The 16,995-nt window shown below is 48.4% G+C and overlaps 1 protein-coding gene across 1 annotated transcript in view; it reads right to left on the reverse strand.

Annotated features, from left to right (window-relative positions):
- Positions 1-233: 233 nt before the first annotated feature.
- Positions 234-16,995, reverse strand: part of LOC139232873 (dynamin-1) — a 267,371-nt gene continuing 250,609 nt past the window's right edge. The window contains exon 19 of the mRNA XM_070863364.1: positions 234-1,457. Within this exon, the coding sequence (XP_070719465.1) occupies positions 1,436-1,457 (22 nt within the window). The 3' untranslated portion in view covers positions 234-1,435. The remainder of the gene's footprint in view (positions 1,458-16,995) is intronic.

The raw sequence follows: 16,995 nt of genomic DNA on the forward strand, positions 1-16,995 counted from the left end.
ACGAACCAGGATCGAATAGACTGAGTTCTTCTTTCAATATCAAATGTATGATGTGAAAGGATGGCTTATCTGCAATTAAGTTACGATCAGGCAATGTGTTGCCATCGTCTCGATAAAACCAGTCGGTCGGACGAATGGTGAGAAAATGTCTGTCTGCCAACAAACGGCGGGAAGAAGTCAATAAGCGGAATTTGTGGCAGAGATTGGGAAATTAGATTTTTCAGGTAGTGGAGCCAAAGGCCTTAGGACTGGAGAGCTGAATGCCAGCGTGGGTGAGTCAGGGCACTAGAAGGAAGGGCTGAATGGCTTGTTCTCATCCTTGACTTTGTCATATTGTGTTTCTGGTGTCTCCGTACACCACTAAGAGCTACACCAAATGAACAGAACAATTCATGGACTGTCGTAACAGTTACATTCAAAATACTCCGCGATACAGACACTGTTCACCTCACACACAGAAGAATGCCAGTGACTGTGTTCTCTGTAATGTTCTCTTCTCTTTGGTACTGGTTGGCGTTGGTGATATTTGAATCCCTGTCTAGTGTTCCCCACTTGTTGCTGTACTAGTCAATAGCACATGTGCCAACTCGTTTGTGTTCTCAACAGACTGTTAATGAGTAGATTTGACTCTGGGGGAGGGGTTTTGATAAGAGTTTCCAAATGCTACCCATCCATAAGTGGACAACCATTGCCGTAATGCTGCAGCTCACAGGCTCCCTGGAATGGGGGGGGGCGCTGGTTCACATGGTCAGTCCATCGCTGGGATGCTTGGTACGTAATCACAGGTAGGGTAATCGTCAGGTGGGTTAACCTGAGCTGTACCAGTCCAATCCCGGCACGTACCAGTCTAGGGTTAATGTCCTCACACACATGGCTAGTGAATGAAGAGGAGTGAGGGTGGGGCATTTGGGAGGGTGTTGCTGGGAGCAAACCTCATGCTGGAACTCTCAGCCAATCCCGCGCACACAGGGAGAGCAACAGTGGAGGAACTAAGCGTCCTGAGCTACCAAAGAAAAGGGAGTCATCGACAGAGGACACAAGCAAATTTGAGCATTTTCATCAACACAGCTCGTTGATGAAGGCAATTTTCTGTATTTTCTTAACCGTAAAGTGTTGTTCACATACTGTGCTATCACTGGGATGGGTGGAATAGTTCAGTGGAAGGTGGGTTTAAAGGCACTGCCCTTATCGGTGGGGAGGGGGGGAACTGCGACTAAGCATATTTGACACAAAAGATATTTTCATGACGTTGTGGACACAAACTGCGACATCACGTCGTGCGCTTTCCAACCACCTGAGCGATAAAAGCAGTGCCTCTTTAATGACTAGGCCTACATGGATGTGTGAGGAATGTTGGTTACGGGAAGTCATGCAAAGCCCGGCGGAGAGGCGGTGTTAATGAGCAGCGGCACGTACCAGTCTATGGTTAATGTCCTCAAGGGTCACTTATTGTTATTCTGAAAGATAATATCAAATAAAGATGGCAGACGGGCAAGGTCAAAGGTTACAGATCATGACGACAAAAAAGCGCACACGGAAAGCTCTCCCTTCCTCTGGTCAACTTTCCAACGCACAAACAAGCTCAAACCAAAGCCCTCGCGAGCAAAAGGTACAGGTGCCTAGAGAGGACAGACATTCATTGCCTGGACCAGTGTTATTCACTAACCTTTCATCACCCCGTGCGCTCCAGCGGTACAAGGAAGAATGCCTCCCAACGCACTGCCCGATAATGCGACTGTCTCCGCCCTTTGACTCCCCATGCGCTCAGCTCCCGAGTTCCAACCCTGGGCAGGTGCCGGGTAAAGGTGCCAAGCACTCTCCCTAAGGAAGACGGGATTGGGGGAGGGGGGGTGGGGGTTTGGTGTGGGTGGGGTAGACTGCAGGGTAATGGAGGAGCTACAGGACTGACAGTTTTATCAAACGATAGCTTTCAGGCAGCCTGCACATCCCTTCTCTGCTCACCTCCTGATAGTATTCTCGCTCAACGGCTGGAGAAAGAGAGGGGGGGGTCGGGGCTGGGGGGGGGGGGGGAGGAGGGGAGCGACACAGCACTGATCATCAGCTCTGGCAAAGTTTCGCAGCCAAGGTAAGCGGTGCAAGGATCCCCAGAGACACGCAGGTGAAGGGAGACAGGTTGCAAATGCCCCCGCTGCCCCCCACACTTCCCCCGCCACCCCATCCCCTGCCTGGCTTTTTGTTACGAATCTCACTGGTCCAGACATTGCTTGCCTTTTTTTTTTTTGCAGGTTTTGGTGATGTGTGTCAATGCTTTCTTATATGGCGATGCACATTACATAGCAAGGCAATTTACAGAACCTGGATGTTTGTCCCCTGTAGGAACCCATACCAATCCTAGAGCAGTTCAGTCCGGCTCAGTTAGAACCCCTGTCGTTCCCTGCAAAAACAAAAGTTTGGTCATTACCAACACCGGCAGACATTTGATAACTCGCGTCTCTGTAACAGGTTTATTTTCCTCCACCAACTTCCCAATCCCCATCTCTCCTTGAGGCATGGGCCCCTTGAGTGAGGACGACTGCCCGACCCTGGCTGCCTTCTGCTCCTTTGCCCAAGTGACCATTCTTCATGCAGGAGACTGACAGCGAGTTGTTGTGATCTGGAACGCACTGCCGGAAAGGGCGGTGGAAGCAGATTCGATAGTCGCATTCAAAAGGGAATGAGATAAATATTTGAAAAGGATCAAAAGAAAAATGACAGGGCTACAGGGAAAGAGCAGGGGGGCGGGATTAAACGGCTAGCTCTACCAAAGAGCAGGCACAGGCACGATGGGCCGAATGGCCCTCTTCTGCTCTGCGCCATTCTATGAGCTAAACTTTCACCTTCATTTTCAACGGGGGTTTTTTTTTTCCGGCAGTTCTCTCGGCGGTGCAGCCGTTTCTGTGGCAGTTTCCCCCCCTTACTTCATGAAGGTTACCGCCCACATCTCGAAACGCCCGCCGGGAACAAAGCGGCGCCGAGAGAATCGCCGGGGGCTAAGTTTGGGCTCAACGGAAGCCGGTCCAGATCGCCGAGGGAACCGCCCGGTGTAAAGCTGCTTAAACGGGGCAGTACGTGAGTACTCTGCAAAAAAAAAAGTAAGTTAAAGCTTCTTTTTTTATTTTCTTTACATTGTAAAACGGCGATTAGCTTTAAAACTGTCTTGGGGAAATGTTTATTAACTTTCTTTTGTGAAATTTTTTTTTTTTTAAGTTGTTCCCCCCTCCCTAGGCCCAACCGCAGCCTCAGACTAAATTTAAAAAAAATTTTTAAGAACCGTCTGTTTCACTTAGTTTCGCCTTTAACCGCCAAGAATACTGGTGCAAGATCCATTTTCTCGCCGGGCGATTATTCTTAACTTAATTATGGAAATTCTCGCCAGCGTCATTTGCAAAGCATTAACGGTTTTTCTGGCGTGGAGGGGCTCTCGGGAAAGTCGAGCCCTATGATTCTATACCGTTGCCATCGCAGCAGCCCACCTACAAGATGCACTGCAGCATCCCGCCACGGATTCTTCCAGCGGCAGCTCTCAAACCCTCGACCGCCACCACCGAGAGGGAGCACGGGGACACCATCACCTCCAAGCTCCCCTCCGGGTCACACACCATCCTGACTTGGAAATATGTCGGCCGTTCCTTCATCGTGGCTGGGTCAAAATCCTGGAACCCCCTCCCTGACAGCACCGTGTGGGAGCACCTTCACCACGTGGGACTGCAGCGATTCAAGAAGGTGGCTCACCACCATCTTCACCGAGAGCAACTAGGGATGGCCAATAAATGCTGGGCCTTGCCGGTGACGCCCACATCCCAGGAACGAACGGGGGAAAAAAAATCCCTTTTATCACTCACTGTCCCCCCTTCCATTTCCCCTCTGTCGCTACGACTTAATGAACCTCTTTTCCTTCCTCACGGCCTGGTTGATGCACTGCACCTATGTTTCTCGGTTAAAATAAATTGCCGATGATGGCCGGCAGCTCGGAGGATGTTTTAACCCTGTGCAGTGAAAGTAATGCAGTTAAATGTGCGAGAAGTGGCTCCCATGAGTTCATTCCCTTTTGTCGCGCTCGTGTTGAACATCAGCTGTGATCGATCATTTGGTTAATACGTCCTCCTCGTGCCGCGCAGCGGAAACACTGAGCCACGCACGTGAGAGTTTCAGGGCAATGAGATGTGACTGGAACGTCCCCTTTATATAAATCACACAGTGCACCAAACACTCAACATCATTTATAGGATCACAGAATGGTACAGCACAGAAGGAGGCTATTCAGCCCACCGAGTTCGCGCCGGTTCTTTCGACGGTTATTCCATATCCCTGCAATTTTTTCTCCTTCAAGTATTTATCCAACTCCCTTCTGAAGGCCACTATTGAACCTGTATCCATCACCCTATCAGGCAGTGCATTCCAAATCCTAACTTCTCACTGCATTAGCAAGTTTTCCCTCACGTCATCTCTGGATTTTCTGCCAATCACCTTAAATCTTAGTCCTCTGGTTATCGACTCTTCAACCACTGGAAGCCGTTTCTCTTCATTCACTCTCTCTATACACTTCATAAGCTCATTTCAAAGCTCTTCTGCAGTGTCTCCTCCTCTAGCCCGAGCCTAAATATCAATGTCTTAAAATGAACCTTTCGTTTTTTTATGGGCAGGAATTGACAGGTAGTCGATGGGAAAAGCAAATTGAAAACAATTAGACTGTAATTTTTTTTTTCAATGAAAAAAAGTGACAGGCGTCAGCTCCAGGGAAGGTCAAACACTGTCTGCACTTTCAGATTAGCTTTAACACAGCCAGATTCATAAGAACATAAGAAATAGGAGCAGGAGTAGGCCATTCAATGAGATCATGGCTGATCATCTACCTCAACTCCACTTTCCCGCTCTACCCCCATATCCCTTGATTCCCTTAATATCAAAAAATCTATCTGTCTTGAATATACTCAAAGACTGAGCCTCCACTGCCCTCTGGGGTAGAGAATTCCAAAGATTCACCACTCTCTGTGTTAAGAAATTTCTCCTCATCAAAGTCCTAAATGGCCGACCCTTTATTCTGAGACTGTGACTCCTTGTTCTAGACTTCACAGCCAGGGAAACATCCTCTCTGCATCTACCCTGTCAAGCCCTATAATAATTTTGTACGTTTCATAGAAAAAACCCCATAGAAAATAGGTGCAGGAGTCGGCCATTCGGCCCTTCTAGCCTGCACTGCCATTCAATGAGTTCATGGCTGAACATGCAACTTCAGTACCCCATTCCTGCTTTCTCGCCATACCTCTTGATCCCCCAAGTAGTAAGGACTTCATCTAACTCCTTTTGAATATATTTTCAATGAGATCACCCCTCATTCTTCTGAACTCTAGAGAATATGGGCCTAGTCTTCTCACTCTCTCCTCAACTCCATTAGAGTAAAACTCCCCCTATGCTGACCCAACAATATCCCTCAACTTGACCATCAGAAGAGCTTCCTGCACGGCACCAAAGGGACATTTTTGTACATTTCCCACACTACAGCACTCCTTATACCCTTGTTCAGTGAGCTGGCTAATTTAGTGCCGATTGGTGTTGAGTTAGGGACGGTTTTGTGAGCCCATGGTAGTTATATTGAGACTACTCCAAACGCCCTTCACTTCGGGGTTTTTTTTTTAACAGTTAGTCAAGAGAGCGGAGATCTTCATCCACTCAGCCAGGGCCGGATTCGAACCAAGGTCGCCGAAGGTCAAAGGGCAGCAAGCTGACCACGCAGGTCCCCAGTTACTCACGGCTCTGTGTTTGACTGAAGCCTCAGCCCAACAAACACCGCTTTCTCACAGAGCATGTGCACTTGGTGTTTGAGTTTGATATTAATACGGGAGGGAGCGGGAAGAGTAGGATTAAACTTTATCCCTCAATTAATGTAACACAAACAAATTCTCTGGTCATTATCACACTGCTGTGTGTGGGAGCTTGCTGTGCACAAATTGGCAGCTGCGTTTCCCCCATTACAACAGTGACTACACTTCAAAAATGTACTTCATTGGCTGTAAAGCGCTTTGAGGCGTCTGGTGGTCATGAAAGGCGCTGTGTAAATGTAAGTCTTTCTTTCTTTCGAAACATTTCTACAAAACACTGGAGGGGAGAAATTCAGGTAATTTGCGCCTCCCGTTAGTGCCCGGACCCTAAATTGGGTAAAGCCCCCTGAAGCTACGGCGGGCGATGACAGCGGCAGCTTCAGGGGACGGGTAGCGGGGAGGCCGGCCGCTAGCAGGGTCGAAAGTTCAAGGGGAGGTGGGCTGCTGTTGGTTAAAAGAATTGCCGATTTCCTGGCGCACCACGTTGATGCTTTTGGAGGCGGGGCAAGTGCCGCGATCGGCCAGCCCGGCACTGCTTGTGCGCCGGTCAGCTGCCGCGGCAACCCCGCTCCCCGGTGATCTAGGTAGGACTCTTTAATTGGGGGAAGAGCCCCTCGTACGCGGCAGCGCTACTGAGCTACCCGCCTCGGCTCCCGCCCGAGGAAGGAAGTGGGGCCGCTTGATTTGGCACTCCACTTCTAACCCGGGGGGGGGGGACGGCAAACCCCAATTTCTCGCCAGGGCCGAGATTTCTACGCCTGGCCCAGAGTCTCGCCGTATTTTTAGCCCTCAGATTCGAGACTGAATTTTAACTTGGGTAGATTGACTCTGTGGGCCCAACCACCAGGTGGCAGTGTAACAGAGGGCATAGCAGGGCTGGGTTTCAATTACTAAACAAAACCAGACCTCGAACTCAGGCAGGTGCGACATGCACGCAGTCAAGTGAGATTTATTAATATCGCGTCCTGATTTATCGCGTCAAATAAAAACCAGTGAGTAATGCAATTCTTCTGCCAGTTAATTGGAGTCTCTATCACTTGGCCTTGTGCACCTCCAAACACAGTTTCCACATCAAGATGTAGCCGAACCATGCAGGGTTGGGATAGGCAACTGACACCGTAATTATACAGAGGTCTATACAAGACATGAGTACTGCTCCTGCATTCAACAGCTTCCTCGAACACCACTCTTGGAGAAGGTGCAATCAATCAAAGAATCTATCAATCTCAGTTTTGATCTTTTCAATTGATCCCCACCTCCAGATTTTTTGGGGTGGGAGCTCCTGGTTTCCACCACCCTTTGTGTGAAGAAGCGCTCCCTGACATCACCCCTGAAAGGCCGAGTTTCGAGTTTTCCTTTCTGAACTCCATCTTAAGACTCACGCATTGAAGCCTAAATATTCTTTCCCCAGAGCCTCAAAACTGTGAGGCTCCTTCGACAATATGCAGGCTTTTAAAACCAAGCTCACCATCACTGTGTACAGTTTTGGTCACCTTACCTAAGGAAGGACATACTTGTCTTAGAGGGAGTGCAACGAGGGTTCACTGGATTGATTTCTGGGATGAGAGGGATGTGCTATGAGGAGAGATTTGAGTGCTGGGCCTATACACTCTGGAGATTAGAAGAATGAGAGGTGATCTCATTGAAACATGCAAAATTCCTACAGGGCTTGACAGGGTAGATGCAGGAAGGATGTTTCCCCCTGGCTGGGGAGTCTAGAACCAGGGGTCACAGTCTCAGAATAAAGGGTCAGCCATTTAGGACTGAGATGAGGAGAAACTTCTTCACTCAGAGGGTGGTGAATCTTTGGAATTCTCTACCCCAGAGGGCTGTGGAGGCTCAGTCGTTGAGTATATTCAAGACAGAGATCGATAGATTTTTGGATATTAAGGGAAACAAGGGATATGGGGACAGTGCAGGAAAGTGGAGTTGAGGTGGAAGATCAGCCATGATCGCATTGAATGGCGGAGCAGGCTCGAGGGGCCGAATGGCCGACTCCTGTTTCTAATTCTTATGGTTCTTATCGCCTAATCACGACCTAATTTGCCTCACCTTCTCCACTATTCGTCACAACCTTGGTGGTGTCTTGTCCCCGTGGGCGTTCATTTGAGTTTCTCAATTTAAAAAAAAAAAAAATCCTTGTGAGGAGTCACATACATCGGGCATTTTTTTTTTACATCCTCTGGAAATGGAGAGGCTTCCTTACACTGGTATGACTGATGGCACATTTACTGAGATGCAGATTATAAGATAGGGGTGCGACTTATATACAAGTACGACTTATGCACCAGTTTTAACTAGTGGTTTCTGAACATGAGTATGGCAATTGCTTGTGAGTCTAAAATGCGCCAGAATCACACCCAAGGAAGAAATGCAGTGGCCCAACAGTCATTAAGGGCACACCATCCGATTTTACTGCTTCCAATAGCACACTGCTATATGCAAGAATCTATTGCCTTCAAACTGCCCACCCCGGCTCAGAGGAAACTTCTGTTCCGAGCCACGGCTGACATCCTCACTGCGACACTTGGCATGGTCACCACGGCAACAGGTGGACCGTTTACAGAAAGGAGCACAGCGGTGGAACAACCACGCAATGGGGACAGCGGGATGTCGGCGGAAGGGCAGTGAAGTGGGGACAGCGTGCCTGGAAGGTAAGGCTGACGATAAAACTACCGTGACATGGGGGTTTTTATTTGCCAGCAGCGGACCAGAAGATAAACTAGACACTGGAAAGGGAGACTCCAGGGTGGTCACTAAGGCACCAAGCTCCCAAAGAGGCGCGGACGACAACGGAAACAGGAATGGCAAATCTCCTTTCCCCTCCATTTTTCTCCTCTCCTCTCCTCCTCTTAAGGAGTTGACCGTTGCTAGAATCACATGGGAGTTACAGCACAGAAACAGGCCATTCGGCCCAAACTGATCCGTGCCGGTGTTTATACTCCACACCAACCTCTCCCACCCCTCTTCATCTCACCTTATCAACATAACCCTCTGTTCTGGGGACTGGGAGAAATTTAGAACTCAGCAGAGGAGGACAAAGGGTTTGATTAGGGCAGGGAAAATGGAGTACGAGAAGAAGCTTGCAGGGAACATTAAGGCGGATTGCAAAAGTTTCTATAGATATGTAAAGAGAAGAAGGTTAGTAAAGACAAACGTAGGTCCCCTGCAGTTAGAATCAGGGGAAGTCATAACGGGGAACAAAGAAATGGCAGACCAATTGAACAAGTACTTTGGTTCGGTATTCACTAAGGAGGACACAAACAATCTTCTGGATATAAAAGGGGTCAGAGGGTCTAGTAAGGAGGAGGAATGGAGGGAAATCTTTATTAGTCGGGAAATTGTGTTGGGGAAATTGATGGGATTGAAGGCCGATAAATCCCCAGGGCCTGATGGACTGCATCCCAGAGTACTTAAGGAGGTGGCCTTGGAAATAGCGGATGCATAACAGTCATTTTCCAACATTCCACTGACTCTGGATCAGTTCCTATCGAGTGGAGGGTAGCCAATGTAACCCCACTTTTTAAAAAAGGAGGGAGAGAGAAAACAGGGAATTATAGACCGGTCAGCCTGACCTCAGTAGTGGGTAAAATGATGGAATCAATTATTAAGGATGTCATAGCAGCGCATTTGGAAAGAGGTGACATGATAGGTCCAAGTCAGCATGGATTTGTGAAAGGGAAATCATGCTTGACAAATCTTCTGGAATTTTTTGAGGATGTTTTCAGAAAAGTGGACAAGGGAGAACCAGTTGATGTGGTATATTTGGACTTTCAGAAGGCTTTCGACAAGGTCCCACACAAGAGATTAATGTGCAAAGTTAAAGCACATGGGATTGGGGGTAGTGTGCTGACGTGGATTGAGAACTGGTTGTCAGACAGGAAGCAAAGAGTAGGAGTAAATGGGTACTTTTCAGAATGGCAGGCAGTAACTAGTGAGGTATCGCAAGGTTCTGTGCTGGGGCCCCAGCTGTTTACATTGTACATTAATGATTTAGACGAGGGGATTAAATGTAGTATCTCCAAATTTGCGGATGACACTAAGTTGGGTGGCAGTGTGAGCTGCGAGGAGGATGCTATGAGGCTGTAGAGTGACTTGGATAGGTTAGGTGAGTGGGCAAATGCATGGCAGATGAAGTATAATGTGGATAAATGTGAGGTTATCCACTTTGGTGGTAAAAACAGAGAGACAGACTATTATCTGAATGGTGACAGATTAGGAAAAGGGGAGGTGCAACGAGACCTGGGTGTCATGGTACATCAGTCATTGAAGGTTGGCATGCAGGTACAGCAGGCGGTTAAGAAAGCAAATGGCATGTTGGACTTCATAGCAAGGGGATTTGAATACAGGGGCAGGGAGGTGTTGCTACAGTTGTACAGGGCCTTGGTGAGGCCACACCTCGAGTATTGTGTTCAGTTTTGGTCTCCTAACTAGAGGAAGGACATTCTTGCTATTGAGGGAGTGCAGCGAAGATTCACCAGACTGATTCCCGGGATGGTGGGACTGACCTATCAAGAAAGACTGGATCAACTGGGCTTGTATTCACTGGAGTTCAGAAGAATGAGAGGGGACCTCATAGAAACGTTTAAAATTCTGACGGGTTTAGACAGGTTAGATAATGTTCCCAATGTTGGGGAAGTCCAGAACCAGGGGTCACAGTCTAAGGATAAGGGGTAAGCCATTTAGGACCGAGATGAGGAGAGACTTCTTCACCCAGAGAGTGGTGAACCTGTGGAATTCTCTACCACAGAAAGTAGTTGAGGCCAATTCACTAAATATATTCAAAAGGGAGTTAGATGAAGTCCTTACTACTAGGGGGATCAAGGGGTATGGCGAGAAAGCAGGAAGGGGGTACTGAAGTTGGCCTACTCCTGCACCTGAATGGCCTACTCCTGCACCTATTTTCTATGTTTCTATGTTTCCTTTCTCCCCCATGAGTTTATCCAGCTTCCCCTTAAATGCATCTATATTATTCACCTCGGCTACTCCTTGTAGTAGGGAGTTCCACTCTCTGCGTAAAGGAAGTTTTTCCTGAATTCCGTATCGGATTTAAAACGGAGATGAGGAGGAATTTCTTCCCTGAGAGGGTTGTCAATCGTTGGAATTCTCTACCCCCAGAGAGCAGTGGAGGCTGGGTCCTTGAATATATTTAAGGTGGAGATAGACAGATTTTTGAACGATAAGGGAGTGAAGGGTTATGGGGAGCGGGCGGGGAATTGGAGCTGAGTCCGTGATCCAATCAGCCATGAGCTTATTGAATGGCGGAGCAGGCTCGAGGGGCCGAATGGCCGACTCCTGCTCCTATTTCTTATGTTATGTTCTGATGCGTGACTATCTTATATTAACGGACCCTAGTTCTGGAAATCTTCAGGAAATGGCGGAGCCCCAACAGGGAAACCCTCCCCCTTGAGGATTCTCAGGCCCCTTATCCCTCCTTTGCCACAATGGGGCGCAGCAAAGATTGGCAATCTTAACACCAGAGCTTGGCGGAAAAGAGCAAAGTTAATTCCAGGCTTCGTCGGAACCAGTCATTATCTTCTGGATCATCATTGAGGTAAATTAAAGGCTGTACAGTCACTCTGTTTTGGGTCAGTGGAAGGTTGCAGTGCTGTCCAGGTATAATTACAGAGGCAACAAATTGAGACCGCCCTCTAGTGGAAGACCACCTTCATAGCGGGGTCTCCACTGTATAAATTATTGGCCTTTTCAATGGGCGAGACTCCCTCCTCACACACTGCACTAAGTTTTGCAATTCTGCGACTAATTTGGCAGGATGTTGCTCTGCGCAATGTAAAAATGTATCCCAACCATTGCATGTCCACTTTTACGCAATATCACACAATAAATACTGGGATAAGCTGGAATGTAAGCAAGGTTTATATATAGAGTAATAGATGACAGTTACAGGCTGGAATCCCAGCTGAGGGGGTCAGACAACTACTTAAACCGAGCGACTGAAGCGTAAACAGCGTATAACTGAACTGAGGATAGCCAAGAGTGAAGCCTGCGGACGGCCTGTGGCCCACGAGCCCTCAATGACCCAGCCCGCTAGGCCCGAGCACACCCTCCTCACCAGACCCTTTCTTGTCCAGCCACTGCACACGCCCGACTTCATTGCAAAGGAGCGGGAAAAGATTGCACCCTCCTTGGGCCAAAATCCACCAATGAGGAAGCAGCCTTTTCCAGTCTTCCAGGTCAGGGCACTTTAAAGAGCCCAAATGTTCACATTTTCCCGGCTTTGGGGAGAGAGTGATGGGGCCTGGCACTCTTTGTGTAAGGGGGGGTCTCACTGTTATTGTGTAAGGGGGGGTCACTATTAGTGTAAGGGGCTCTCACTATTATTGTGTACGGGGGTCCCACTATTATTGGGTAAGGGGCTCTCACTATTATTGTGTAAGGGGGTCCCACTATTATTGGGTAAGGGGCTCTCACTATTATTGTGTAAGGGGCTCTCACTATTATTGTGTACGGGGGTCCCACTATTATTGTGTGAGGGGGGTCCCAGTATTGTGTACGGGGGTCCCACTATTATTGTGTAGCGGGTCCTAGTATTGTGTACAGGGGTCCCACTATTATTGTGTAAGGGGAGCTCCCACTATTATTGTGTGAGGGGGTCCCACTATTATTGTGTAGCAGATGCCAGTATTGTATACGGGGGTCTCACTATTATTGTGTAAGGGGTGCTCTCACTATTATTGTGTGAGGGGGTCCCACTATTATTGTGTGAGGGGGGTCCCAGTATTGTGTACGGGGGTCCCACTATTATTGCGTAGCGGGTCCTAGTATTGTGTACAGGGGTCCCACTATTATTGTGTAAGGGGAGCTCTCACTATTATTGTGTAAGGGAGAAATCACATTCCTGTGTAATTACATGGAGCCCACTTTCTGCTTTTGATATGTACATCTGACCCTAACTCCAACACGTTAAACATTCCAGTTCTAATGCAATTAGAATATAGGGATAACACGATGGTGTGCATTACTGTCCCAGGATTGCACTAGAGTACCCATTACTTTCCTGGGTTTATACCAAGGTATCCACTGTTATCTCTGAAATTTCCTGGGATGGAATCACAAAAGGGCCCTTGGTGATATCTATGCCCTCTGCTTTGATGGTAGGTGCTTCACACCTTTCCTCTGTGGTTGTGCTGTCGATACCCCATCCTGTACTCTTGCCCCTCCCCTAAATCCTCACTGTGTTGAAATCGTGGCTCTTTGTCCCATCTCCTACTTCACGCAAACCTACTGCCAGGCCCCTCAATGGTGAACGTCCTTGCCATCCCTCGCCTGTCCTTCCTCCGACCCCCGACAGGCGTTTAAACACCAAGTTTGGTGCCACCGAAATCTCTACTTCCTGATGTGCTTTGTCTTTTCCTCTATTTCCCTTACGATCTTGGCGGAGTCCGTCGTCAACAGAACTTCTCCATTCTTCCAGATTTCTCGTCTTAAAAGGGCTCTGGACTAGCAAAGCTGTCGTGTGCCTCATTTTACAGCCTCTGAGCATTCCTGATTTTCATCGCTCCACCACTGGCTGCCGTGCCCTCGGCTGCCGAGGTCCTAAACTCTGGAATTTCTTCCCGAAACCTCGTCGCCTTTCAGCCGCTCCTTAAAATCTACCTCTTTGGCCAAGCGTTTGGTCATCTGTTCTCGGTGTGGCTCGGTGTCGAATTTTGCTTGACAATCGCTCCCGTGAGGCGCCTTGGGGGATGTTTCTACCACACTGAAGGCGCTATATAAATGCGAGTCGTTGTTGCCAGCCTCTCCCTTCCACTCATCCGACCTGCAGAGACCAGTTGCTGCTGCTGCACCTACCAATTATATACCCAGTCTCCAGAGAAACCCTCGCAGGAAAATAAAGAAAGGAGAGTTGAACCGTCGACCAGGAATGTGAGTTGGTTGGTCTCGGGCTGGTGAATGGGGCTCACTGTTTCTCTGTGGTTCCACGGTGAATGGGGCCGCACAGACCAGACTGCCGCTTCCTCCTTCAGCAGTCTCGGCAATCAGCACACCCATTTCACCAGAGGCACCCTGTCGCTGTGCCCCAGGTCGCTTTTAAAAACCGACTGCTTCACTGCATTAAAGGTGTCACAGTCTCATTACATTTCAGCAAATTGTAGGCACGGGTTTTACAAAGGGACAGAGAGAGAGAGAGAGAGAGAGACAGACAGACAGACAGTAAAAGATACAGAGTGAAAGAGAGACATGCAAACATAACTAGATAGAGACAGACAGAAACAGAGAGACACACACACACAACTGAACAGAGAAAGACAGATAGGCAGCTAGACAGGAAGAGAAAAAGTGAGAGCGGGAGAGAGAGACAGACACACAGACACACACAACTAGGCAGAGACAGTCAGATAGCTAGACAGGAAGAGAAAAGAGAGAGCGGGAGAGAGAGACAGACACACAGACACACACAACTCGGCAGAGACAGTCAGATAGCTAGACAGGAAGAGAAAAGAGAGAGCGGGAGAGAGAGACAGACACACAGACACACACAACTCGGCAGAGACAGTCAGATAGCTAGACAGGAAGAGAAAAGAGAGCGCGAGAGAGAGGCGCACACACAACTAGACAAAGACAGACAGACAATTAGGCAGGAAAGCAAAAGAGAGAGACAACGAGATAGACAGACAGCTAGAGTGGAAGAGAAAGAAAGAGAGAATTAAACTGTGTTCGGGTCCTCCAAAGCTTCCCTCAACTGTTCCTCCGAACATCTGCACACTCTCTCCCTACATCCTCACTGAGTTGAAATCAAGACTCCTTGTATCATCTCTTACTTCTAACTCATTCTTTCCCAGGTTCCCGGAATGTGAAACTCTCATCTCCCTCTGCCCTCCCTTACTCTTAGACTCAACCAGCTTTTGAAACCAATTCCGAGTGTCATCTGTTTCTTGTATACCTCCTCTTCTCCCCTACCCTTTTCTGTGGCGGGGTCCGGCACTGAACAATCTTCACTGAAGTCTCTACATGGAAAAGAAAAGCTCGGCAGAATTTGCAGGGCTACAGGAAAGGAGAGAGGAATGGGACTACTCAGCTCTTCCAAATCACCAGCACAGGCACGATGGGTCGAATGGGCCTCCTTCGGTGCTGTATGCTTCTATTGTGCTTTGATTCTATGTACCTGCACTGAATGTCAGCACTCTATACACTGAGGGGGACAGACAGACTAACACTGCCCACACACTGCTGGAGATCAGCAGTTACAATTATCGGCTCTGGCAGCCATTACTATAGGATCAGCCGTGGCTCAGTGGGTAGCAGTCTCGCCTCCGAGCCAGAAAGATGGTGAGTTCAAGTCCCACTCCCGAGGCTTGAGCACAAAAATCCCAGTGCAGTGCCGAGGGAGTTCTGCACTGCCGGAGGTGCCATCCTTCAGATGGGGTGTTGAACCGAGGCCCTGTCTGCTCTCTCAGGTGGACGCAAAAGATCATGTGGCACTATTTTGAAGAAGAGCAGGGGGAGTTATCCCCAGTGTCCTGGGGCCAATATTTAACCCTCAACCAGTATCATTAAAACAGACAATCTCGTCATTTGTCACTTTGTTTGTGGGGCCTTGCTGTGCGAAAATTACTTGCCGCGTTTCCTGCATTGCAACAGTGACCAGACTTCAAAGAAGTACTTCATTGAATATAAGAACATAAGAAATAGGAGCAGGAGTAGGCCATACGGCCCCTCGAGCCTGCTCCGCCATTTAATACGATCGTGGCTGATCCGATCATGGACTCAGGCCCACTTCCCTGCCTGCTCCCCATAACCCTTTACTCCCTTATCTGTTAAGAAACTGTCTATCTATTGGCTGTAAAACCCTCTGGGACCTCCTGAAGTTGTGAAAGGCACGATAGAAATGCAAGTCTTTTCGTTAATAAATAGAGGCAATAATCTGAAGGGGAGGCTTTTGGCAGGGAGCTTCAATGTTAAGATTTTAAGAGTCCTTTTACTTTTAATTCAGATTGTCTCTACTTGTTTATTGACTGGCAAGCGATTTGTTGGTGAGAGTTTTGGGACGTCCTGAGGCCATGAAAGGCACTGTATAAATGCAAGTGCTTTCTTTCTTTTCTGGTTACGTGGCCCTGTGGTAGCGGCCTGCTTTCCCTGTGTGGCCCTCAGCAGACTCGCTGCTGCTCAAGCCTCCACTCACGGCTGGGCAGTGGCGATCGAGCCGGAATTCTTTCCCCTCCCCTCTTCTCGCTGAAGGCGGCACGGGAACGCTGGTTAGAGCCATCCATGGTCATCCCAGGTTCCACGCAGCAAGTGAAAGGCACCGATTTAAATAAAGCAATGGGACAATCGGGCCGAGTGATTGTAAAATAGCGCCATCTAGTGGACGGCAGTTCCTGTTAGGAGCCATCATGCAGTGTGTGTGCTTGTGTGGTGGTGTCGAAAGATATCACCTGATCTCCTTGCTCAGGGAAGTGCCTAACATTGACCCACGGTATCGATACAGCACAGAAAGAGGCCATTCACCCCAGTGTGTCTGCGTCGGCTATTTTGTAGGGCTATCATAAGAACATAAGAAATGGGAGCAGGAGTAGGCTATTTGACCCCTCGAGCCTGCTCTGCCATTCAATGAGATCATGGCTAATCTGATCATGGACTCAGCTCCACTTCCCTGCCCTCTCTCCATAACCCTTTACTCCTTTATCGCTCAAAAATCTGTCTATCTCCGCCTTAAATATATTCAATGACCCAGCCTCCACAGCTCTCTGCTGCAGAGAATCCCATAGATTTACAACCCTCTGAGAGAAGAAATTCCTCCTCATCTCAGTTTTAAATGGGCGGCCCCTTATTCTGGAGATTATGTCCTCTAGTTTTAGTCTCCCCCATCAATGGAAATATTCTTTCTGTATCCACCTTGTCGATCCCCCTCATTATCTTATATGTTTCGATAAGATCACCTCTCAATCTTCTGAACTCCAATGTGTATAGGCCCAACCTACTCAACCTATCTTCATAAGTCAACCCCCTCATCTCCGGAATCAACTTAGTGAACTTTCTCTGAACAGCCTCCAATGCAAGTCCATCCTTCCTTGAATAAGGAGACCAAAACTGCACGCAGTACTCCAGGTGTGGCCTCACCAATACCCTGTACAGTTGTAGCAGGACTTCTCTGCTTTTATACTCTATCCCCCTTGCAATAAAGGCCAACATTCCATTTGCCTTCCTGATCACT

The sequence above is a fragment of the Pristiophorus japonicus genome, chromosome 20 (assembly GCF_044704955.1).
Source record: "Pristiophorus japonicus isolate sPriJap1 chromosome 20, sPriJap1.hap1, whole genome shotgun sequence".
In the NCBI taxonomy this organism is placed as follows: domain Eukaryota; kingdom Metazoa; phylum Chordata; class Chondrichthyes; family Pristiophoridae; genus Pristiophorus; species Pristiophorus japonicus.